The 26,565-nt window shown below is 40.2% G+C and overlaps 1 protein-coding gene across 1 annotated transcript in view; it reads left to right on the top strand.

Moving 5' to 3' along the window:
* Positions 1 to 2,232: 2,232 nt before the first annotated feature.
* Positions 2,233 to 26,565, top strand: part of sec63 (SEC63 homolog, protein translocation regulator) — a 90,928-nt gene continuing 66,595 nt past the window's right edge. Inside the window, exon 1 of the mRNA XM_073055876.1 lies at positions 2,233 to 2,473. Coding sequence (XP_072911977.1) covers positions 2,350 to 2,473 — 124 coding nt within the window. The 5' untranslated portion in view covers positions 2,233 to 2,349. The remainder of the gene's footprint in view (positions 2,474 to 26,565) is intronic.

Below are 26,565 nucleotides of genomic sequence, written 5' to 3'. Positions count from 1 at the left end.
TACAATCTGCCCCAGTCGAACTTACCCCGCACCTTCAGAAATGAATGAGCGAATGTATAGATAACAATAGATAATAGACAGACATAACAGATAACTCTAGACTCTGGGAGTCAATGCTTCCCTTTGTAACTGGACCCTTCACTTCCTAACCAACAGACAGCAATCAGTAAGGATAGGCAATACCTCCATTGTGATTATTCTAAACAATGGTGCTCCACCAGGTTGCTTCCTCAGCTCCCTACTCTACTCCCTGTACACGTGACTGCTTAGCCAGATTCTCCTCGAATTCCATCTACAAGTTTACAGATGATACCACCATAGTAACTGCATCTGAAATAACTATAAGTCAGAGTGTAGGAAGGAGACAGAGTGCTTAGGAACATGGTGTCATGACAACAACCTTTCCCTCAATGTCAACGAAAGAGCTGGACATTGACTTCAGAAAAGGGGATGGTGCACATGCTCCTGCCTACATGAATGGTGTTGAAGTTGAAAGGGTTGAGAGCTTCAAGTTTCTGGTGAGGAACATTATCAGCAGCTCGTCCTGGTCCAACCACATGGATGTCATGGCCAAGAGAGCTCACCAACAATGCTACTTCCTCTGAAGGCTAAAGAAGTTTGGCACATTCTCATCAACCCTTACCAATCTGTGTCGATGCATCACAGAAAGCATTCCATCTGTATGCACAATGGCTTGGAATGGAAATGGCCCTCCATGTTACCGCAAAAACTGCAGAGAGTTAGTCATAGAAAACTACAGCACAAACAGACCCTTTGGCCCATCTAGTCCATGCTGAACCATTTAAACTGCCTAGTCCCATTGACCTGTACCCGGACCATAGCACTCCCTATCTCCACTATCTATGTACCTATCCAAACTTCTCTTAAACATTGAAATCAAAATTGCATCTACCACTTGTGCTGGTAGCTCATTCCACACTCTCACCATCCTCTGAGTGAAGGAGTTTCCCCTTATACATTTCACCTTTCACCCTTTACCCATGACCTCTGGTTGTAGTCTCACCCAACCTCAGTGGAAGAAGCCTGCTTGCATTTACTCTATATCCCTCATAATTTTGCATACCTCTATCAAATCTTTCTTCACTCCCAGTTGTGGACACAGTTCAGCACATCATGGAAAATAGCCTCTATGACTCTTGTTTATATTTCTCACTGCCTCAGTAAAGCAGCCAGCATAATGAAAGACACCACCCATCCTGGACATTCTCTCTTCTCCTCTTTCCCATTGGGCAGAAGATCAAAAGAGTCAAAGCATGTAGCACTAGGCTCAACGACAACCTCTATCTCACTGCTATCAGGTTATTGAACTAACCTCTTATACCATAAGATGGACTTCTGACCTTACATTTTATCCCATTATAATCCTGCATTTTACTGTTTACCTGCACGGTACTCTCTGTTGTCTTTACACTTTAGTCTGCATTGTTATTGCTTAAACTTGTTCTACTTCAATGCACCGTGTAATGGTTTGATCTATACATGACACAAGGTCTTCACGGTATCCTGGTACATATGACAATATTAAACCAATACCATTTTTAATGATATTGTGACGGTTTCCACAGTCCTGAAAAATAGAAAAATCAGAACAAGAGTAGGTCCTCCCAGGTTCCTACACCATTCAATATGATCATGGCTGATCATCATCCACCTCAATACTGTATTTCTGCCCCTTTTCCATTCCTCTTGATGCCTTTGTCATCTAGAAATTTAGCAATCTCCTTAAAATATATTTAGTGACTTGGCTTCTGCTGCCCCCCGTGGTATCGAATTTCCCAGGTTATTTGCCTCTGAGTGGAGAAATTCCTAAATGTCTTCTTACACCAAATCGTGAGCCAGCGACTTTTCTTTCTAGACACCTTGCTCAGAAGTGTACCTGATTTGCACTTTGTAGAATCTCCAGGACCGTAATGCAACGTGTAGTTTCCCCCCCCCCCCAATTCAGCGTGTTTCCTAATAAAGCAAGTCTTCGATTTGTGCCCTCTTCCAGTATTTGATTGATCTTTTCTTTTTTTAAAAAAAAATCTCGTTAGCTTGCGGGACAACGCGATTCCAGAATAGCCGAGGCGACCCACTCCACACCGGCGGCGCCCAAGCGCGCGCCGGCCTACAGGGCGCGAAGACGCGCGGGGACGCGCCCGAGCCAACCTCACCCCCTCCAACCCCGCCCCTCCTTTTCCAGCGCGTGTCGCGAGCAGGCGCTGACGTCCACTGGTGCGCACGCGCAGTGCCACGTCCGTGTTGTGAGAGCGGAGCGGAGGCCCGAAGGAACGGCGGCGTGAGTGAGATTAGATAGCGGGAGCGGATTGTGAGTGCGGGAAGCCTGTGATGGCTGGGCAGCAGTTCCAGTACGACGACAGCGGCAACACCTCCTTTTATTTTCTCACGTCGTTCGTGGGACTTCTCGTCATCCCGGCCACTTTCTACCTCTGGCCCAAAGACCAGAACGACGGTGAGTGAGTGCCCCCCGGAAGGCTGGGGGCTGAGGGGATACTTGTTCTTGAAATGTCCAACAAAATGAAAACTGCTTCCAAACAATTTCAGTGGCGAGAGTACCCCCATATCCCCGTTCACTTCCACCCCTCCCCCTTCACACTACCGCGGAGGCCCCTGCAAACATGGACTATTGCCGCTCGACCCGAACATGCCGAGAGAGCGAATTCCCAGCACCGAGTCTTTACTACGGGGCCTACTCCACTCCTGCAACGAGTGTAGAGGCAGGGCGGCTGGTTAAGTGGAGGATCTTACACTGCGCCTGTTCCCTTTTTCTTTTCGCACACGGAGAAACCAAGGTAACAGATCCCATGGCGAAGCGCTGTCCAAAAGTTTTTGAGCAGATTATCTGAGCAGTTCAGACTGTCCCCTTTTGGCTATTCTGTTTTTTTTTAACGTAGTTTAGACCACACTTCAGTCACTTATTGATTTAAGCAGAGATTTGTGCAGATTTGTTGTCTCTTGCATCTAAAACAGCTGCGAAGCGAGTCCTGATGAAGGGTCTCGGCCCGAAACGTCGACTGTTTATTCATTTCCATAGATGATGCCTGATCCTGGTTCCTCCAGCATTTTGTGTGTGTTGTCTTTCCAGCATCTGCAAATTTTCTCGTGTATGCGAAGTGTTAATTTTTCTTTGTAATATCGAGGTGTTCCAGAAACTTCCCAACATCTTTCTTCATTTTTTCATTATGCCTATGTTTGGGAACTTTAATTCTTTTGAGCCTCTCAGAATTGCACTGCCCTTTCTTGTAACAGTTGTTTAGTAATCTAGTATCTATCTAAGTAAACAATTCAAACACTAGACATTTGAAAAATGTTGTACAGCTGGTAAATCAGCATTTGTAAAGCAAGAAGTTGAGTTATCCAGCTGGTTGAAAACTGCACCTGAAACAGTAAATATTTTAACTTTACAGACGCCAATGGAGCTTCAATGTTACCATATGTTCGCTGTAATTGAATCTAATGAACTGTGATGGCATTTGAAACTGTGAAGTGTTTGGTGCAATAAGCTGGTAGACCAATGGGAATCAAAGCTGGTTATTAACAGAAGCTATTTAGCTTTGCATTTGGAACTTTATAGAAAATGTCTTAATGGGAATATCAGATTTGTTTCATAGTTATACATACATACAAACAACTGGCTGAACTAAATTTTAGATGAGTGTGAAATCAATTGGGTTATTACGACGTAAATGATGCAGATCTAAGATATTTGTTAACATTTATCTTTTTATTGGATTGCTACATATATTTTAATGTGCTTGACTGAATTGGATTTGATATTTTTTCTAAAGAAATACTGATTTTCCCCATCCTAGCATACAGTATGTGTGGGCTGTTTCTGGAGAAACACTTCATGAACTTTGAAGAATTAACTTAATGTATATTTTAATTTAACCTAGGGATTCTAGATTTACACAGAGAAGGAATTAATGCAGTGTTTTGTGACTTGAAGTCACGCATCCCTTGGTGAATATCTTGGACTATGTTGTGATGTGGTTTAAGAATATAAATATGCTTTTGGCATGTTTATCTCTCCATGACTGGAATGGTTTCCCTTTGTAGAAACTTTAAATTTTTATCCTTAATGTCAACATGGCTGAATTTATTAAGAGCTCAAATGTTATAAACAATTCATTCAGGCTTCTTTACACTGTTAATTTGTTTTTCTGCTACTTAATTACGGTACTGTATATTCACACAAATATAGGGATTGGACCTGCACATTCTTATCTTTAATGGTGCTATTTGTAATGTCATTTGAATATTGGGACAGAACTGAAGCTATAGTTTTTTTTTGAGATACAGTGTTGAAAATTTTAATTTTGAGCAATTCCAAATATTTATTAGTTTTTAAGTGAGTAAGTTTCTTCTTCTCTCAGTATTAAGTGACCAGCTTTCTATTTTGAGACTGTGACTCCTTCTGGACACACTGTCACACTGAGTTTATTTTGTCAAACCATGTTAGAATTTTGTGTACTTCAGTAAATCCTCATTCATCTAAATGTGGGAGTACAACCTAGTTTGCATAAGCTTTCCTTTTGTGACAAATGCACTATCCCAAGAATCAGTATGGTAAGCCTAAAATCACTCTGTTTTTCAAGAATATACTTCCTTTGGTGGGGAAACCAATGTTTCTATGTAAGGGGTCTATGTAATTGGAGCAAGATGCCTTACTGTTGAACCTACATATCTTCTAGTGATTAGTATTAAGAACACCAAGGCTTCTCTGAACACATCCCCCCCCCACCCCCATCTTTCACTATTTAAATAATCTATCATTCTTCTCTTCTCTACCCTGATTGCTGGTTCCCTGGTACCTATCTCAGAATACAGCCTCCCAACCTGGAAAAAGATTGAAATAAACCTGTTTACATAACCTTTATCAGCACCTATAATAATATGGACTCTAATATGGTATCTTATCAGGGACCTTCTGGAAGGTCAAATGCACCAAATGAACTGATATGCCTGTATTAATTTTCCTGTTACGGACCCACAGTGGCCTACCAAATTCTTTTTAAGGGCCTTGGCATCATGTCCTTTATTATGAGAGTCCAGCAATTTCCCCCTTAGCCCACTGTGCATCCTCCTTGCAGCCCATATTGCCATCCAGCATCACATCTTCGGCTAACTTGGATATGTTGTAATTGATTCCCTCACCCTATCGTTAAAATAGATTGTGAACAGCTGGGGATTTAGTATTTATCCCCGTGGTCTTCACTATCCATGGCCTCCTGCTCTAAAGTGATACTGTCTATTCTTGTTCTGAATTGGAGGGAAATGAATGCAGAATAGTAGATATAGATTACATAGACTTTTAGCATAGCTTTTGATAGATCCTGTACGATAGACTTTGCCAGAGGGTTAAATCGTATTGGTTCTGAGGTGCATCGAAAAACTGGATACAAAATTGGCTTGATAACACGAGGAAGCTGATGATAGTGGTTTGATTTTCTGATTGGAAGCCTGCAACTTGAGGTGTACAGTTGGGATCAATGCTGGGATCTTTCTTTGTCATTTTTAAATGACTTGGATGAAAATTTAAGGATCATGATTAGGTTCGCTTGCAATTCAAGAATTATTGGAGTTGTGAAATGTGTTTAAAGATGCAGAACGAGGTAGATCAGATGTAAGTTGGGTGAAGTGGTGGCAAATGAAATTTAATCCAGATGTGAGTACTGCGCTTTTGGAAGTCAAATTCTGATAAAGTATATGGACTAAATGGCAGAAATCTTAGGAGTGTGGATGTAGAGGGACCAATCCATAGCTTGCTGAAAGTAGTGGATATGGCCCAGTCCATCACTGGTAAAGTTCTCCCCTCCATTGAGCAATCTACACAGAGCGCTGTCACAGAACAGCATCCATCATCAGGGACCCCCAGCACCCAAGGTCGTGCTCTTTTCTTGTTGCTGCCACCAGGAAGAAGGTACAAGATCTCAGCACTCACACCAGCAGGTTCAGGAGCAGTTATTACCCCTTGACCATCAGGCTCTTGAACCAGTGGGGATAACTACTCAATTTCACTTGCCCCATCACTGAACGGTTCCCACAACCTATGGACTACCTTTAAGGATTCTTCATGACATGTTCTGGATATTTCTTATGTACATTATTATTTTTCTTTTGTATTTGCGCAGTTTTTCTTGCATATTGGTTGTTTGCCCATCCTATTGGGAGTGATCTTTCATTGATTCTTTTATGTCTTGGATTTACTTAGTATGCTCACAAGATAATAAATCTCAGGATTGTATATGGTGACGTATGTACTTTGATAATTTACTTTGTACTTTGAAGTGACGACATTGGTGGATAGGATAGTGAAGCGGGTGTTTGGTATGCTTTCCTTTACAGGTTGAAACACTCAATGTAAGAGTTATGACATGTTCCAAACATTGGTAAGGCTTCTGGAAAGACATGTAGAAGCGAATCACCAGGATGTTGCCTGATATGAAGGGCCTTAGTAACAAGGCAAGATTGCATCGACTGTTTTTATCACTAAACATTAAAGGCTGAAGAATATCCTTACAAAGGTTTATAAGATTGTAAGTAGGGTAGTCAATCATTTTCCCAGGATTGGGTTTAAGGTGGGTTGGGAGGGAATTTGAAGGCGATCTGAGTAGAAGGGTGGTGGGTTTATAGAATGAACTGTCAGTAGAGGTGATTTTCGGAATCATTTACAACTGGACAACCGGGTGACCCGTGGGGGCACCCTTTGAGAGAAAGGTAGTGCAGTCTGATGTGATGTGCTTTGGAAATTAAAGAAGAACTCAGTTTATTAAAGAAGAAATACACATAGCAAGGCAAATATAGCTCCTCATTTAACAAAGGACACTTTTGATGGCAACATTTCTGGTTGATCTGCCACCCTTGTGCCCTTCGTTGTCATTGTGGAGACTTGCAGTCCTTTCATCCGCCGTCTCTTCATCTCTTCTGTTTGTTTTTTTTCTCTCTGATCCTGGAGACGTGCATTTCTCTGCTCCTTTGTCTCTTCCTCTCTCCTCCTCCTGTGCCTCCTTTTGTCATTTTGGAGACGTGCAGCCTTTTCATCCGCCGTCTCTTCATCTCTTCTGCTGTTTGTTCTTTGTCTCGGATCCTGGAGTTGTGCGGCCCTGGCCACATCTGATTCTTGTTCTCTCCCTCTCCTTGCTGCTTCCTGACGACGTTTGGTGTCATCTCTTGACTATAATGTCTCCCTTTCCACACAGCATAATTAGGCTGACCTTTTTTTTTTAACCTTAATGCTGGATAGGAGATGGGAACCAGTAACACCAAAGCCTCCAGGATGCTGATATTTTTGATGATGTGGATGGCGCTCTCCTAAATGGACGTGATATAGTCACCGCTGTCTTTTGACTGCAGCAAAGGGTTTGATGGGTGTTTCCAAGTACATCATTACAATAAGATTTAATTATCTCTTATTGATGGGTGGCTGTTCAGTCTGTCCCAATGTTGCACATGCTGATGGTGATGAGAAGAATGTGACTGCCTGAAATAGAGCTGCCCTGCCCTTGTGCTCCGCTTGGTGTTGCTGCTGTGAGCATCAAGAGGCACTGCTGAGGCTGTCCGTGTGCATGGCTCACGTCGCGGTTTCCATTAAAGGTGGAATCGGCTCGGGTTGTGGAAACCGGGGCCTGCTGATTGACGAGTGAACAGTTTTGTATGAATTTATAACCCTGAACTTTGCATGCATTCTGTTAGCGCGTTTTAAGTCAATTTAGTCAAAAAAAAGTGCCGCTGTAATGCACCGTTTGGGCTAATTGGAGGTCACAGACAAGCAGAGCATGAGAATTTTAGTAGTATATAGATGTTTAAAATGCATTTGGACAAAGTATTGGGAGGAAGTAGAGCAATGCATGCCTAATAAAGGCAAATGGGATTAACATAGCCATCGCAGTTGACGTAGACATTTGGGCTGAAGAACTGGTGTCTATGCCATGTATCTCTGTGACTTTTTGTCCACTAACATAGGTTATTTATTATCCGAATACCATGTTTAATAATCTCTTGCATGGCTCCTGAAAGTCTGCATTGACTGATTCGCTCTTAAGTATTCTGCTAGTTACCTCGATAAAAACTCTTAACAGATTTTTCAAACGCTGCTCCTTTCTCATACATCACTTAGAGACATTGATCAAGATGGGAATAATGACCACCTGGAGGAAAGTGGATTAATTAAGAGAAAGTTGTTGAAGACAAATTTCATTTAACTAAATTGCTTTATTTTTGATTAGGGTAATGCAGTAAATGTGTAGATGGACTTTCAGAAAGCTTTTGATAAGGTGCTGCATAAGAGTTAACAGTAATGTTGAAGCAGGTGAAATAAAAAGGGGCACAAATAGCATAGCCATGAAACTGGCTAAATAACAGATGGAGGTGAATAAGGCCATAAGACATAGGAGCAGAATTAGGACTGGACGAAGGTGAGTAGTGGCATTCTCCAGGTATTTGTCACAGTGCCATTGTTAAAAATAATCTACATTAATAATCTTGAGTTGGAATACAAGCCACATTTTTGTTTTAAATTTGTGGATGACAAAACTTGCCATTAGAGACTTTTCCCAGAATATCCATTTAAATGGACACCTATACATATGACATTGAATTCAAATGAGAACCAGTATTGGGGGAGGGGGAGGAGGTCTACTTGCATCTTCTCACAGTATTCAGACACCTTTGGAAACTGACGATGGCTTCTATTGATATTTGTGCAATGATACATCCATTGATATTTAGTTTGGATATCCTGATTCTGTATCTTGTATTTAGGCAGGAAAAGACAATAAATAACATTCATGTTAATTGACCCTTATTGGCCCATTCAGTGAGATAACGTAGAGTAATTTTGTGCATCTTCTGACATGGACAAAATCAGCTCATGGCCATTTGTTAAGATGGAAGCTGTTCATAACCTGGGGATTGCCCATATTATGAAGTGCAGAGGTTATAAATAGGCTGGTGAAAAGGGCTGATATGTGGTGAAATTTAGTGGGATTTGTAGATATGGATGCTCTTTAATGACAGTGGCATTGCAGGCTGAGAAAGTTGCTGGTAAGGCAAATACGATTTTGGATTTTAACGGAGGGATAGAGTAAAAAAGAAGGGAAGTCATTTTGAATTTTATAAAATGCTGAACTGGCCTCAACTGGAGTATTGTTTTCATTTCTGACTGCATCATAAGGACAAGAACGAACCGAGGAAGGTCCGGAAAAGATTTGAGAATAGTACCTGCAGCAGGGAACTATGGTTACATGGACAGAGGAATATAAAAATAATGAGTACAGCTAGAATTAATGCTCAGTCTTTCTCCTAGGAAGTAGAAGGCAAGGGTTTGGGGTGAGGAAAGAGAATCATTACAAAACTGAGGGGCAATTTTTCCATATGGGGTGACATACCAGAGGAAGTGGTTGCATGGGTATATTAGGAACATTTGAAAGACATTGAAAAGCTACATTGATAGGGAAGCTTACAGGGATATGGGACAAGCCTAGTTAGCCGTTTTGGTTGTCCTGGACCAGTGGGGCTGAAAGACTTCCTGTTTTCAGGCTGTATAACTGATAGTTTAGTAGGCTGGGGCAGGTCTAGATAAATATGACAGGAAATTTAATAGGTTTGAAAAATGAAGGGTCTAAAATGAGTGAATAGTGGGAACCTGTTCCTGGTGGTGGAGGAATTGAGGACTAGAGGCCGTGGGTATAAAATAAAAGCAGCAAATTCAGAGCGATGCAGCTTATGGTTGGAATGTGTAATCCACTGCCTGCTGACAGAACAGAGGCAGGTTCCATTATGGCCTTAACGGGGGAATTGGTTAAATATAGAGGGGAAATAATTCGCAAGGATATGGAGAAGGGAAAAGCGGCCACTACAGTATTAAGCTAGCTAGTTCTCCATGTGTTCTGTTCCTTGCATGAGAGAGACACTTAAACTCTTTTTACACCGCAATTTTTAGTATCAATCTGGTTCAGTAATGTGTTTAATGCAAAGAATTCAGCTGTCACACCATATCTGGACTGTTTGTGACTTGATACTTCCCATATCAAAGTTGGTAATTTATTATCAAAGTACATGTACATCATGGTATGCTACCCTGAGATTAAATTTCTTGCAGGCATTCACAGTAGGACAAAGAAGTAGAATAGAATCAATGAAAAGCTACACAAAGACTGACGACCGATGTGTAAAAGAGGACAAAGTTTGCAAATACAATAAAAATTCAAGTAAATAATACTCAGAACATGAGTTGTAGAGTCCTTGAAAGTGAGTCCTTGAAGTTACCCATGCTGGTTCAGGAGTCTGATGGTCGAAAGGTAGTATCTGTTCCTGAATTTGGTGGTGTGGAACCTAAGGCTTCTGTACCTCCTTCCCAATGGTAGCAGTGAGAAGACAGCATGACCTGGGCGGTGGGGTCCTTGATGGATGCTGATTTTTTTGTTGGTGTGCAGAATGATGGGGAGTGCTTTTCCTGTGATGGACTTGGCTGTATCCACCATTTATTTGTAGGCTTTTCCATTCATGGGCATTGGTTTTTCCATACCTGGCTGTGATGTAAGGTATCACTCCAATATGCATCTATGGAAGTTTGTCAGAGTTTTAGATGACATAACAAAATCTTCACTAACTTCTAAGAAAGTAGAGGTGCCTCTGTGCCATTCGTTTTAATGGCACTTGCATGCTGGTCCCAGGATGAATCCTCTGAAATGATAATGCCAAGGAATTTAAAGTATTGACCCTCTCCACCTCTGATCCATTGATGAGGACTGGCTCATGGACCTCTGGTTTCCTCTTCCTGTAGTCAATAATCAGCTCTTTGGTTTTTTGATGTTGAGTGAGAGGTGGTTGTTGTGACACCATTCAACTATTTTTAATTTTTCTCCCAACTTTAGGTTTAACGTGGCACTGGTGAAGCACAGCGATGACTTCTGGGTAGCAAACTAAACAAACAAATCCTGTATTAAGGATTTATAAGCGATCACAGCAATCATAGCCTGTAACTTCCCTTTTGGAGTTGAACTGTTAAGCCGTTAGTCTGACCTGGCATTTTTGCTGTATGAACTGAAGTGTTGAAGGTGTGGGACCTTTGTGGAGTGGTGTATACAATCTGAATTTAGGCAGCTTGATAAGGGCATGAGAGCGGGGAAACGAGCCAATGTTTGGTCATCGTCGGACTGGATTTTGAGGCAATTCAGTGTGGCGGAATTGAAGCAAATGGAGGCAATACAGAGTCGAGGTGGTGGGACTTGGGTCTGAGAACAAAGAAACACACAAGGTTTGATTGATTTAAGTGCTGGGCTGTATTGGAAAGGTCAGGGTGTTGGGGTTGAAGGCAAATTTTGGGCCAATTCAGCTTGCTGCTCTGTGCCGAATTGAGGCTCTGGTCTGCATCTAATGGGTTTCTGAATTGGCTGCAGTGATGTAGCCAATTTGTGGCTGTAGATTCACTTTTTGAACTTCAGTTCTGAATGTTATTTGCTTACTTTTATTGTTTGTATGATTTTTACACTTCACATTGTTTGATGCTTTTTTCCCCCTTTTTTAAATATGGGTTCTATAGGTTTCTTTGTTTTGTGGCTGCTTGTTGGAGACAAACCTCAAGGTTGTATATAGTGTATATACTTTGATAATAAATGTACTTTGAACATTATACTACATGCTGATTCTCCTGCAACCTTAAATACGGCATTGCAGCTTTAATTGGTCTCACAGTCATGGTCATTGTGGAGACTTGGTTCTGCAAGAGATGAAATTGAGGATCCAATTGTACCAGGAAGTATTGAGGCCTAGGTCTTGGAGTTTATTGATTAATTTTGAGTAGATGATGGTGTAGAATGCTGAGCTGTAGTTATTTAAGAGCATCTTCACTGTCCAGATGTTGCAGGACTGAGTGAAGAGCCTATAAGATGGCATCTGTGGTTGATCTTTTGTGACAGTAGGCAAATTGAAGTGATCCATGTCACTCCTCAGGTGGGAGTTATGTTTCATGACCAATCCCTCAAAGCACTTTAATACAGTGGCTGTAAGTGCTACTGCATGATAGTCAGAGGCAGGTTACCTCATTCTTCTTGGGTGCCAGTATGATTGAAGGCTCAGACTACCAAAGCGCAAGATTAAGGGTGAAAATAAACATATTAGCTACTTGATCAGCACATGTCTTCAGTACTTAGCCAGATATACCATCTGGGCTGGATGCTTTCCGCAGGTTCGCCCTCTTGAAGGATGCTTTCATGTCAGCCTCAGAGACTGAAATCACAGCGTTGTCAGGGGTTCTGGGAGTTTGTGAATGTGATTCCATGTTACATCAGTGAAAGTGAGATAAAAGACCGTGAGCTCATCTGGAAGCAAGACCTTGTCACGTATGTCTCTTGGTTTAGGGGATAGGCAGGAGAGGTGAAGAAGGAATCTAAGGGGAAAGCACTATGGGTAGTAGAAGAAAGCAGAGTCATGAGAGGTGATAGGCAGCTAGAAGAGGAGACAGAGTGAAGGTGGGATGGGGAAAGGGAGAGGGAGGGAATTACCAGAATTCCATCCCTGCTTCCCCTCCCCCACCCCTTGATCTTTCCTCTGATTGGTTTTCCACCCTCCCTCCACCTTCTTTATAGGGCCTCTGCCCCCTCCTTTCTTAGTCCTGACAAAGGGTCTTGACCCAAAATGTTGACGACTTCTTTCAACGGGCCAAAATGTTGACGACTTCTTTCAACGGATGCTGCCCAACCTGCTGAGTTCATCATTTGACCACAGCATCTGCAGTGTACTTTGTGTATACTTTCTAATCAGAATAGTGTTACTGAACCCAATGGGGTTTTATGACTATCTTGTGGTTTTATGGTTATTCTAACTTGGTCTAGAATTGTTGATTCAAGATTTAATTACTTAGATTGAAATCCCCAAGTTGCCATATGAACTTGTGCCTGCAGGCTTCCTGGGTTTTAATATAACCAATCCATTATCATACTTGTTTTTCGAAAACGCCCACATTCTGGAAGTATTTTTTTGGGAAGATGGAGTTGCTGGTGGGTGCTAATGTTATTAATGAGGCTATGTTAATGTTGTTTATTCACTTTTACTTTATTTTCATTCTTTGATCCAGTTACTCAAAAGACTTGAATCTCTTCACTGGGCTGCCTTGTTATCATTATGATTTACTTCATTATTATTCACAAAGTCAATTTAAAACTGAACGGAAATCCAGACAGGCTCTACTGTTTAAGTTTTCCATTTCTCATGAAAAGTAATGGCTCTTGCTACCTGGAACACACACAAAATGAGTGTTGAATGAGCAATGAACAAAGATAATTTTGAGGTTAACTTAGAAACGAAACTTCAATTTGAAGTTTAAATGGTTTTGGCTTGGGCTAGATGGGCGTTGGGCCTGCTTCTGTGCTGTAATTCTCTATGACACTATAATTCACTCTAATTTCATTAAGACTTTTAGTAATATTTCATATTTGGTTTACTTGGTAGATGGAAAGATTTGATGGGGTGAAAGCTGCAACTCCATGCACCCAGCCAGCATCTGGGGAGGTGGGATTGGAAGAAATGATTAAATTTATTTGTTTATCTGTTAATTTGTATATGGAACAGTTTAAGTCTCAAATACACAAAAATTGTTTTTTTTTAATGACAGTCGCATCTCTGATGTTTATGAAGAACAGAGCTGATTTGATGCACGTACAAAATGCCTTTGAATTCTCTTTACTTGTACTCAGGAAGCACTTTTCATAGCTCCTGTGCCTCCACTAATTGCCCCCCTTTTTAAGCATTTTTATAATCCACATGGACTTGGTTTAGTTTTAGCTTCATATATCTACAGTTTCTACAATACCTACAGTTTTGCTAAAGAAACCCAGTCAGCTCTAAAATGATTCTTTATCTCAATTTGACTGCTACCTTCAACAAAATTTAGAAAGCCAAATCTGGTCATCCTGGACTTTGCCTGTGGCTTAAACTCATACCGATAGTGTCCATCTATCTTGAAGTACTTTTTCAGAATGCTCTTGCAGGGGTGTACTTGGATAAGGTTGGATGGTCTCTATATTCCAATCGTGACGCTGGCAGTGTATTCTGCGACCCAGCCCCCACCAATGACTTTTTGTCATTACTGAAGGCTTTTTGATTGGCAAAGACACCAAGAAAGGAATCAAATATACTGAAATGATAAAATAAATATCTTGAAATACAAACAAATAATTAAAAACAATAACAGTAAAGTAATCAAGTACTTCCACAGGGTCAGCTGTCCCACTCAATGAAGAGGGTTGCCATTCCTTATGTAAAGCTAAAGTGGTAAATACAAAGGACATCAAGTTCCTTTCTCTAGCCCACTGCTGTCCTGCCAAGAATCTCAATGAAAAGTTCAGCAATCCAGCTCTAATAAAGCATGCAAAGAAACTCGAGACATCTTCTGTTAGCTTAATTCAACCATCATAATCATTCACTTTTCTTTTCTACCCAATACTCAAATTAATTTGGACACTCCTCGCCTTTATCTATTCAGAAAATAGTTTCTCAGCTGACCCCGACTTAGATGCCCATCCCCCCAATTCCATCCTTAACTCCTGTTTCTTAACTATGTGGTGATCCTATTCTATCCCTGACCTGAACTGTCAGAGTAATAAAATGGCAACTCCTAAACCCAACTCAAAACTTCTAACTTTTCCACTGTTTCTATTGTGAGAGAGCTCCAATATCAGTTTGTCCTGATTTTGCAATTAATTAGCTGTACCTTTAATGAACAATCCAAGATAAACCCTGTTCCATCACCAGCCATTCTATCCCATTTCCTGACCATCATTCCACAAAGCTAAAATTTACAACACTGATCCTGAGCTCAGATTTATACCACTTATTTTTGCCATAAGGCTATTAAAAATAGAAATGCTGTTGATTTCAGCTCTGGTTTATGGTTACGGTCGCAGATCCCACAACCTGCCTGGGCCATAGGTGCTGTACAGATGAGTGCTGTACCAGTTGCCTCCATCTCTTATGGTTGTGGGTGAGTGCCTGGGTTGTGGCAAAGGTCTCTTTGGTCTACCCTGCAATGTTGTCTGCCGATTTCTTCCTCCCTCTGCCCCTTTTTCTTTTCTCCTGCACTGTTCCCTGAAGAATGGTCTTTGAGAGTCCACTTGATCTTATGTGGCCGTACTGTCTCACTTTCCTCTTCTTTACTGTAGACAGTAGATCTTCATAGGCCCTGGGTAAGTACTGGGTGATTGTTCTTTCTACTTTGTTGCTTGAGACATGGTCTGTATAGGAGGTGACTAGGAGCCTTCTGAAGCATCTCATTTCTACTGTGTAGGTACTCTTTTGCACTTCTGTCAAAGTTTATGATCCGCATGCATGCAAAAATATGGAGAACACAAGTACATGCAGGGGTTTAAATTTGGATTGGAGAGTGATGTTATAGCCTTTTTGGGTTGGTTTTAGTTTAGCCAATGTTACTGTTAGGGCTGTTCTTGCAAGGACTTCAGGCTTTGATCCTCTTGGTTGATGATCCCTCCAAGATACTTCAACCATTTGACAGTCTCTAGTGCTTGTCAGCTGACTGTGACTTTTGTTGTGATTGACTCCTCTCCGTTTCTCATCAGCTTGTTCTTTGCACTTATCTCCATGCCATATCTGGTAGATATATTGTCCAGAAGGTTCATGAGATTGGCCAATTCATCCTCACTTCCTGCCAGCCTATTAATATCATTGGCGAACCTGAGGATGATTATGATCTGTCCACCAATGCTGACTGTGCTGATATGGTCTTCCAGGGCATCTGTCATTGTTTGCTCCAGGAAAATGTTGAACAGCGTAGCTGAAAGGAGGCAGCCGTGTAGGACTCCAACTGTGCCTTGAACAATTACCGCACTGCTCACTTTGGTATAGAGCTCCTCATTGTGGCCCAGGGTGCATTAAGCCATACCCAACCCCAACAGTGGTTTACAATACTTAAATTCCACCCTACTTTTAAAATAAACAAATTATTACAAAATTACTTGATAGCCTGCAAAATAAATTGTGGTCAGTGTGACTGATATATAATTCTGGTCAATATTTCCCATCCATTTAGTGGAAAAATATAACTAGCAATATTACCTGCAACTCCAAATCACAAAATGTAATATACATCAACAGACGTAGAATTTAGGAGAGTGTTAGAGATGCTGAGAAAATTTAGAAGAAAAACATTTGGCCACCAGCTTTGTGCTTGGTAATACATTTGTTGAAGAGCACCACAGTATTGATACGCGTATTAATAAGTTTTAAGTTCCAAGCCAGTGCTTTAAAATGCAGAAGAGCCATAGCTTACTTAAAATCCTTTAGAAATTGCCTTACATTTCTCTTTTAACAGAGCCTGATAAACACTAATTCAATGGAACAAATCTCTTATTGCAGCGTAACTTCTAAGACAAATGGAATTGGTGTTTATGGTGTGCAAACCATGTCTTAATGTACCTTTATGAATATGTTGCTGTTAATATCAACAGTCATATGTTCCTCATAATATCAGATAACTTAGGATTCGCAGAAGTAACAATCTTAACCAAAAAAAGAGACCTGCTGTCAAATTTGCCTTGGTACTTACTGTTTTCAGTCTCTGGAAAAATGTTACTGCATTGAACATTGGCAAAACAGAAACAAATGAAAATGTTAACTTTATTTTTCACATCCATGGATACTGCCCAACTGAGTCCAGTACCTAGCAAGCATGTAACAGGAGCAAATGAGATCAGGCCAAGCAAGTTAAGATTAGGGATCACAGAGCTGACAGAAAATGTCTTAAATTTCTTTGTACGCTTTATTATAGATATCTAAAATGACGTGCAAATTAAACCGTCTTTGTGTATTATAAAGATGCTTTCTAAAACAAACTTGAAGGGAATTAGGAGAACCATAAAGGGCTGTGAAAAGTCCTTTTTGAGTACAATGTAAAAATTCCAAGGCGTTTCATACATGCATCAAGAGCAAGAAGGGTAACCAGGGAGAGAGTAGGATCACTCGGGTAAAGAAAGATATGTGCTTGGAAGTGGAGGATATGTAAATGAATACTTTGAAGGTGCTGTTTAGTCTGATGCTCACTGGGTTATAACCACTGTACTCTTCCCTTGGAGCTGCAGAAGATACCACACCAGTTCTACTTTTTTCCTTCCTGTTTTCCACTAAACGTTGCTTCCAGATGAAGCAGCAGTGAGCTTATACTGACTCCAATTCGGTGTATTTCGTTTTATTTTAATAATGTGCTTTCCTCTACATTGGAGAACCTATATGCACATTTGCAGCACAGCACTATTGTACTTGAATGAAGTTCCAGTTGACTTTCACTTTAATTCTGAATCCCTTTTGCTCCTGTCTGGTTGTGGCTTCTGACATTTTTCTAACAAAACCCAACCTAGTTCAAGAAACATTGATCTCCTGTCTGGACAAGCCATCAGGACTTGTACATCATTTGCAATAATTTCATTTAAGCATTCTTCCCTGTATGTTCTGATGAAATGTCATCCTGTAATTTAGTTCTCTTTAGCATTACTTCCTGAACTATTGAATCATTGTAGCATTCTGCTTTATTTCATATGTGTGGCGTCTTTCAAATCCACATGTTTTCTATTTCCCCATAAGTATCTCTGATCTTGGTATCTCTATTTTTCACATCCTGCTTAACAAGTTAGTTATCTTTGAAACAATGCAGAAGCGTGACCAGCTTGGTCAGAATCAGGTTTATTATCAATCTTCTATAGTGTGGAATTTGTTTTGTGGCAGTAGTACAGTCAAACACGTGATTTTATTATTAATTTCAAAATAAATAGTGCAATAAAATAAGTAATGAGGTAGTGTGTTCATGCATCATTAAATCTAATGGTAGCTGTGAAGAAGCTGTTTCTGAATAATTTGGTGTAATCAGGTTCCTGTACCTCTGCTGTAGAGTAGTAAATAGAAGAGGGCATGTCCTGGTTGCTGAGTGTCCTTAATGGTGGATGCCACCTTCTGCATGGATAAAGGTTCTTTGTATTGAAAATGGACACTTGTCTTGATGTGAATAAATTTGGTGTTTGAACTTCAGGCACTTATTTTTCCTTTATCATTAAAATTGTATGCATTTTGGTACTAATTACAGTTGAAGGTTGCAATGCTAAGTTGAGGAACTTAATGGAGAACTTGAGCTGTTGAGGATTGTGTAATGAGTTTGAGATTTACATTGTTGGAATGCAATATTGGATTTTGGTATTTTTTGCAATCCAAGGTTCTAAAGAAGTCAAGAATGAGGTATAAAACTTGTTTATGATTTTATAATTAAACATTACAAGAAGGAAATGAGGGAAAAAGGAAGAGAAAAAGATCAAAAGGCAAAGAGCCTAGTGGCAGGGAGAACAAAAGACAAAAGAGCAAAGAGAAAGAACCAACGTGATTTGGTCCTCTTGTACTAGTTGTATTCAAATTCCATTGCTTAAATTGACCAATAGGATTGCCCTATTCAAGTGATGTGATACCTACCACTGAAATTAGGAAGTTCCCAGAAAGAGGCAACTGCAATCACTAAAAACACACTGAACAATTACATGCATATAGGTAATTATATAAAAATACAAACAAAGGCAAGTAAGAAAGTTAAGTGACAAGGAAAATAACAATATTCTCCCTTTGATTCTAAATCACACATTTAGAATCATTACATCTGCAATTCAAAGGCAGAAAAGCCTGTCATACCTGTGGTATGTATAAAATAATCAAAAATTCACCCATGTCAATGCTACACAGATTGTCTTTGTAGGTAGGTTCACTTACGTAAGTTTGGACTGCTCTGTTAATGATTACCCTTGTACAGTTAAAAAGTAAATTATGATGAGGTATATCAGGGCAAATATTATGACTCATAATATTGAGTAACCCCAGCTTCCTAGACTTAATTAAATCTAGTCAAGAAATCCCATCCACCAGATTGATGGTATATTTTTACAAACATGATCATTTTTGATTTATACAAATCTCTTGAGTGCTGTTTCTTTACGATATGATAAGGCAAATCAGTTATGAATTCAGACTCATCAGGTATGTAAATACAACACTCCTTGCCTATAACTGCACATATAACTCCCCCTAAACTGCTAAGAGAAGATTTACTGCCATGTGATTCTGAAGTATCATCTTGCGCATGCCGACTATTTATGTTGTTACTTTCTCTAAGGCACCAGCAATATCATTACTTTTTTTTTAAAGCTGTAGCGACATTTTTAATCTCTTGTACTACTTGCAACACCATGACATGGGAATAAAATTGATGCAAAACAATCTCTTGAAATGTCTCATTTAATTCTAGACTCGGGATCTAACGATGAAGTCTGTGTACGTATGTCTCATAGCAGCAAAGACATAACCTAAATTACAAGATCCTAACCAATTACGTGGGAGAGAGATATAGGCTCCATCTTCGCACATAAAGTACGTATTATTCCATGAACTTAGCTAATTTCTTATTGCTTGACAAGTACATTGCTGAACTTAATATTTTTCTGATGGACATCTTCAACGAAAATTCCGGCATCATTATCCCATTTAAGGCAATGTATAATGGCATAGACTTTGCTATATTTGAATGGTACCTTTTGAACTCAAAACAAAAGGTAATTTTTGCAGTAAACATGTGAAAAGAATTGATAGCTTTGTCATGAAACTTGGGTCCAGGTATAGCAATATCCCAGGTAAAATCTGGAAATTAGTAGGATCAGATATGATATGATTTGGTAAATCATGTTGATTATATTTACATGGTCTAGTTCAAGATGGTATGTGGGAGGAATTATTATTGTATATTTGTCTCACTTGAGAATAATAATTCATGGGCACAATGTCAATATCACCATTAATGGATGGTGATAGTGAACTTTGGTTAAGAAAAAGGGTGAGTGTACTGAGTTTGTAGGAATGCCTAACATGAGTGAATATTTTGAAGCGTATGGAATATATTGGCATTAAGTATCAGCAAATTCATGTGATACTTGTAAGTACAGATTTTAAGTCATCTCAATTGGCGCATTGCGACTGGAAAATTTGTAGAAATATAACAGCAGCAAAATAAGCATCATGTCCACAAACACAAAATCTGTAGCTGCTGGAACTCCAAAGCATGCACACAAATGCTAGAACTCAACAGGCCAGGCAACATCTATGAAAGAAGAGTAAACAGTCGCATTTTGGTCTGAGACCCTTCATCATAATGTCTAGTAGTTCAAAGTCTTCTGGCTGGCTAGCAATTTGCTCACTGTACCCCAGGAGTCTGGACTGAGTCAGGGTGCTAACACATTAACCTCAGTGCTTGTCTTCATTTGCTTAGCCCGCTTGCAGTGGCTAGCTGACACGTATCCATACTTAGCTTGTACTTTTACAGCAGAATTACCGTAGATTCCGGACTACAGAGCGCACCTGATTAAAAGCCGCTGGCTCTAATTTTAGAAAGAAAATCAATTTTGTACTTGTACAGGCCGCACCGGATTTTCGGCCGCAGGTGTCCCACGTTGTAATATGAGATATTTACACAGAAAGATATTACACGTGAGGATTTTTTAACTTTTAATTAAATCCATATGGTAACATAAACAAATACATATTGCAAATGCTTTTTTTCGAACCGTGCCTGTAACGCGGCTACTTTTAAATATACGTTGCGTATACTTTTTTACTGAACAACATTCCAATATCTCCTAACGACTGGTAAAAAATATATATACTGCAGCCTACCAGGAAAAGTTATTGATCGCCTTTAACTTAAAAGCAGCGTTTTCGCTCCGCCGCTCGCCCCCCGCCTTCCCGTTTATCGCAAACCGGCATTTTTCCCACAAGACGCGGCGAAACCGGGTGTGACGTCATAGCATCCCGGGATGTAGTACAGAAAACAAATATAGTTAAAACAGTTCTAACTTTAACTAACAAATGAATTACTAAGCGAAAATATTATAAACTAAATAACTGCCATAAAGGCAGCACAATGCTTTTCTTCGAGTGTTTTCCATGTTGATGAGGGTGAGTACAAATGACTGATTTACAATAATTTAATTGTGAAAGTGCGCTTGATTTATCGTACAATTTCATTGGACCTCTGTGAACTACTCATCAATTTTATTGGTCTACTGTTACGAGGCAAAATGTTTTTGGCGGCATGAAAAAAAACCATGCATTAGCCGCACCGTAGTAAAGGCCGCAGTGTTCAAAGCTGTTCAAAATGTGGGAAAAAAGTAGCGGCTTATAATCCGACATCTACGGTAGTAATTACCAGGGCTTGATAAAGACCATCCCATTGAGTTTTCCGTGGCTTCTAATGTGGTTTCTTTTAATCAGGACCCATTCACCGGCAATAAGGGTGTGTCCTCCTGATGGGGTAGTCCAAGTGGTAGAAACCTGTTGAGTAGCAGACTGTACAGCTTGAGTTAACTTTACATATACTTAACTAAATTGACTGCCATAATTATATTCCAGCCGCTCTGGGATCAGTGACTCACCTCAGTCACATGAGTTTTCTATTGTTCAGGAGTGATGAAAGGTCTCTCCCTGAAACGTCGACTGTTTACCCTTTTCCACAGATGCTGCCTGGCCTGCTGAGTTCCTCCAGCATTTTGTGTGTTGATTCCACTTTTCCTGATTATTCTGGATGATGTGGACAATGGAAATGTTCCTCAGTTGACATAATTTTTGGAAAAACACTCTCAGTGGAATGTGTTACTTGGTCAGAGTCAAAGTGACGTAGCATTTCCCATCTGGGAGTTTAGCCTTTGATCAGAGTTTTTGCTGTGTTACAATGACGTGCTTTGCTGCAATAACTTCCACCCGTCTTGGAAACTGTTCCTGGCATGTCTGAGTATCCTTGACACTTTGGTAAAGTAATGTATTCTACTTGTAGATGTAAAAATGGGCCATGTGGGCCAGGAGCACATAATTGTGGTAGCTTTTCCGCTGCTCCTGGATTTGTTTTCTGGCATGTCATGCATATTTCAAACATTTGTCAAGCTTGTGCCCTGACCTTTGGATTCCACCACCATTGGGAAAATCTTTTAATCATCATTTCCACTCCAATGTGTCCTAAGGGTGTATCTGCTGTGCTAGATAAGGAAGCAACATAATTGGAACTGTTCGTCTATGGCTACTGTCCTATCTCTATGCTCCACCATTGTCATTCTCCATCCAGAACCACCTTTCTTGGTTAGAGGATTGAGTTTGCATCTCTTAAGTATCTTGTATGTTTGTCTGTGATAGAGTTCAGCTTGGTTTCCATAATTTCATTTGTCGGGCTTGCTGCCTATGTTTCTGGTACTTTTAATATATGATCCTTTCACTTCTTTTGCTGCTTTTATTTCTTTTACCCCTTGCCTTTTTTTGCAATGACATCTCTGAGTGCACTTCCATGGCTTTCCATTGTAGTCATTTTGGTGTGGCTTTTACATTTTAATACGGTCACTTCTGACAGCTATTATGTAACATTTGTGAGTTCCTGTACTAGTTGGCCATTCTTGATCGGGGTTCCTACAGCCATAAGAAATCTCTTTTGCCTCCACAAGTTTCCAAAGTTGGTGAACAATTCCAAAAGTGTGTCGAGAATCTGTGTAGATAGTAGCTGATCTTCTGCCATCTCCCAGGTTTCAATCAGAGCTTTCAGTTCTGCCTGCTATGCAGAGGTACCAGGAGCATGCTTCCTGATACCAGTACTTGAGTTTCAGAAAGAATGGACAAACCAGCCATTCAAATACCTCCCTCGACTGTTGAGCTGTTGATCTACAGAATCAACTTTGGATTTAAGAGGTTCTTCTTTGTAATCATTTGTATCTTAGAGGCATGTTATTATTTTTGCACAGTCATGGTAATAGATTTCAGCATATTCATTCCCAATCAATAAATCAACATACAGAGCTGTTTGGATTTTGCTCTATTAAGGCAAGGTCTGGAGGGAAGAGCTTAATCATTTCTTGAATTCAACAATACATAGATTACATTTAAAATTGCTTGTTGAAACTCTGTCACAAGATCAGGATCTCCTGACATTTATGGGGCAGTGGATTGAACTTAAAGAGCTTGTTTCTGTTGTCCATCTCGTTTCAAATGTCAACAACTTCTAGCCCAAAGTCCTCTTTTACCACAAAATTGACATTTTTGTTCAGACCAAGATTGGTTTAAAGCCATCCATAAATGTTGACTTCAGGGACCCTAGGTAGAGTCCTCTGTTAAGTTCATTTACTCCGGGTACTCCTGAGTAACTTAATCAAGCTGTCCTATAGTATATGACGTATATAGAAGTATCCTCAATCTTTTTCTTGCAATTGATTACTTTCCTCTAATCAGTCTGCAATAGGGTTTGTTTTTCCAACCACCTCTTTATAGCATCCTAACCTCCTTGTATATTTTGTTTTATCATCATCTATGTTGTCGTCAACTCTACAAGTCAACTGTCTTATTATCTGAGAAGACGCATAGTAGCCAGAATTTGGATGCCATCGTGTGGGTCTATTTTGTACATATTCTTAATACATCAAAGTTCAGCCTATGTCTTAAACTTCCTTTGATAGGATGTGGAATTTCTTTGGACCATTTATGAATCTTTTCCAGTTGAGGTAGTTGATTTAAAAAAAAATGTCTCCTTTCATCTTTAGTCCTGTGTGTCTTCAGTTCTTTGGTCTTTATTGGGGCAAGCTGTGACTTGGCTGCCAATCCTGTTGTTTCGTTATTGTTATTTTCACTTGAACCACTAAAGGTCGTGGTAGAGTCCAAGCATACCATGCCCGCAATTCCTCGCATGATGGTGCTGCCTCAGAGGACTCTGCAATGTAGCTGGTGTTTCCCAAGGAGGATTGTCTCTGGTAAGATTGCTTACTTGAGGTCCCTGCTGGCTTTTCAAAGATTTCAAAGGTACATTCAATGTCAGAGAAATGTATGCAATATACATCCTAAAATTCTTTTTCTTCGCAAACATCCATGAAAATAGAGACAATGCCCTTAAGAATGAATGACAGTTAAATGTTAGAAACACAAAGCCTCCCCCAAGCTCCCCCTCCCACACGTAAGCATCAGCAAGGCAACAACCCCCTCCCCCACCAGCAAAAAGGCATCGTTGCCCCCTGCTGAGCACTCAAGCGTGCAGCAAAACATCAATAAAGACTGACTTGCAGTACCCCAAAGACTACTCGTTTACCCGGCAATTTGACATACCACAAGATCTCTGTCTCTCTCCCTCCTCCCCCAAATAAGGTAAATTGAGGTGTCCCTGTTTCACAGCAAGAGGGGAGTCATAACAAACAACTTGCTGATTTGCGATGTTAAGTCTGTTGTGTTGCTTCTTCCAAGCTCTGTGCCCAAAGTACTTGGGTCTCTGGGCATGCAGTCAGCTTGCTGCTTTCAATCTTTACCAGTTTCCTGCAGTGGCACCGACTTTGAGTCGGCCGGCCTCCAGAGCCACAAAATCCCAGAACCCGGAAGGCACACTAGTCTTCCAGGCCGCGTCCTTGGCATATCGAATAGCGACTAGTCATGGTTCTGATACTGCATTAATTTACTTCAAAGCTCCATACAGTGCACTTTGATTTGATTGCACTGATCATGTTTTTTTAGCTCTTCTTTTCCTTTTCCACATGTTCAGTTAACTTTTTTACTTGTTTCATTAACTCATATATATTCGACTCCCCAATGGAAAAATGTGTTTGTCTCTTTAACTGCAACAAGACATCTAAATTCCATCCAACTTTTTTCATTTCCCACAGGCATTCTCTGAATCTTATCCCATGCCTTCTGAATAGACTCCGCATTGGTGGTATATTTCATCTGGAATTTTTCATTAACCTTATCAAATTAAAGTATTTTATTTGGGGAAGAACTCAAACCCCACAGACATCTGTTTGTATGTAACAAGAGATTCAGCTCCGCCTTTTACTGTAGTAGGTTTGACAACTTTGACCATTGTCTTAATTTAGTCTTGCATAATACTCAGTTTGTACGTACTTGTTATCACTTGGTTTTTCTCACTGGATTGCAATCTAAAGGTGTTATTTTTTTTAAGCAGTAGATTTCAATAGGAAAGTTTCTTGGGTACTTCACCAGTTAGTACAGATTTAATTTCAGTGCAGATCTGACTTTCCAGAATAGCAAAGTACAACAGTTTTCTTTCACTCTTAAATTTTCAACAGATGGTGCACGAAGCAAGAACTGCATAATTTCTTGATTTGGAAAATAAGGAGGAAGATCTTGCCTCCTAATAAATATGCATGTTAAAACTTTCCACTTTGTTTGGAACTCTTCCAAGCCCTCAAATTTTCAGTCATCCTGCTGACGACTCCAAAAATTGTTGTCTGCTGATGTTATTACAATCAGAAATCAAGAATGAGGCATAAAACTTATTGCTTACAATCGTCTTTTATTAAGTGTTACAAGAATGAAGCGAGGGGAAAGGAAAAGAGAAAGAATGACCTAGACGAGGAAGTAGAAGTCTGGGTTAGTAAGTTTGTTGATGACACAAAATTTGGGGGTATTGTGGATAGTCTGGAGGGTTGTTAGAGATTACAGTACGACAATAGGATGCAGAACTGGGCTGAGAAGTGGCAGATGGAGTTCAACCCAGGTTAAGTGTGAAGTGGTTCATTTTGGTAGGTCAAATTTGAAGACAGAATATAATATTAATGGTAAGACTCTTGACACTGTGGAGGATCAGTGAGATTTTGTGGTTTTTGTCCTTAGGACATTCAAAGCTGCTCCGCAGGTTGACAGTATTGTTAAGAAGGCATATGGTGTGTTGGCCTTCATCAACTGTGGAGTTGAGTTCAAGAGCTGTGAGGTAATGTTACAGCTATGTAAGCCCATAGTTAGACCCCACTTGGAGTACTGTTTTCGGTTCTGGTCACCTCACTTCAGGAAGGATGTGGATACTATAGAAGAATTACAGAGGAGAATAAACAAGGATGTTGCCTGGATTGGAGAGCATGCCTTATGAGAATAGGTTGAGTGAACTTGGCCTTTTCTTTTTGGAGCGATGGAGGATGAGAGGTGACCTGATAGAGGTGTATAAGATGATGAGAGACATTGATCATGTGGATATCCAGAGGCCCTTTCCCAGGGTTGAATTGGCTAACACAAGAGGGCATAGTTTTAAGGTATTTGTAAGTAGATGCAAGGGAAATGTCAGAGGTGAGTTTTTCAGAGTGGTGGGTGCGTGGAATGCACTGCGAACAATGGTGGTAGAGGCAGATACAGTAGGGTCTTTAAGAGACTCTTAGGTAGGTACATGGAACTTAGAAAATTCGAGGGCTATGCAGTAGGGCAATTCCAGGCAGCTCCTAGAATAGGTTACATGGTTGACACAATATTGTGAGCCGAAGGGCCTGCAATATGCTGTAGATTTCAATGTTCTAGATAAAAGGCTAAGATCCTAGTGCTGGGGGAGGGGGGAACAAAAGACGAAAGAGCACAAACCAGTGTGATTTGGTCCTCTTGTACCCGTTTTCTGATAACATACACACTCCATTCATATTCCATTGCTTAAATGAACCATTGAGGTAGCCGCAATTCAAGTAATATGAATCGTGCCACTGAAAGTAGGAAGTTTCC

Source organism: Hemitrygon akajei, chromosome 9, assembly GCF_048418815.1.
Source record: "Hemitrygon akajei chromosome 9, sHemAka1.3, whole genome shotgun sequence".
NCBI lineage: Eukaryota > Metazoa > Chordata > Chondrichthyes > Myliobatiformes > Dasyatidae > Hemitrygon > Hemitrygon akajei.
This window is presented reverse-complemented; position numbering and strand designations above follow the sequence as displayed.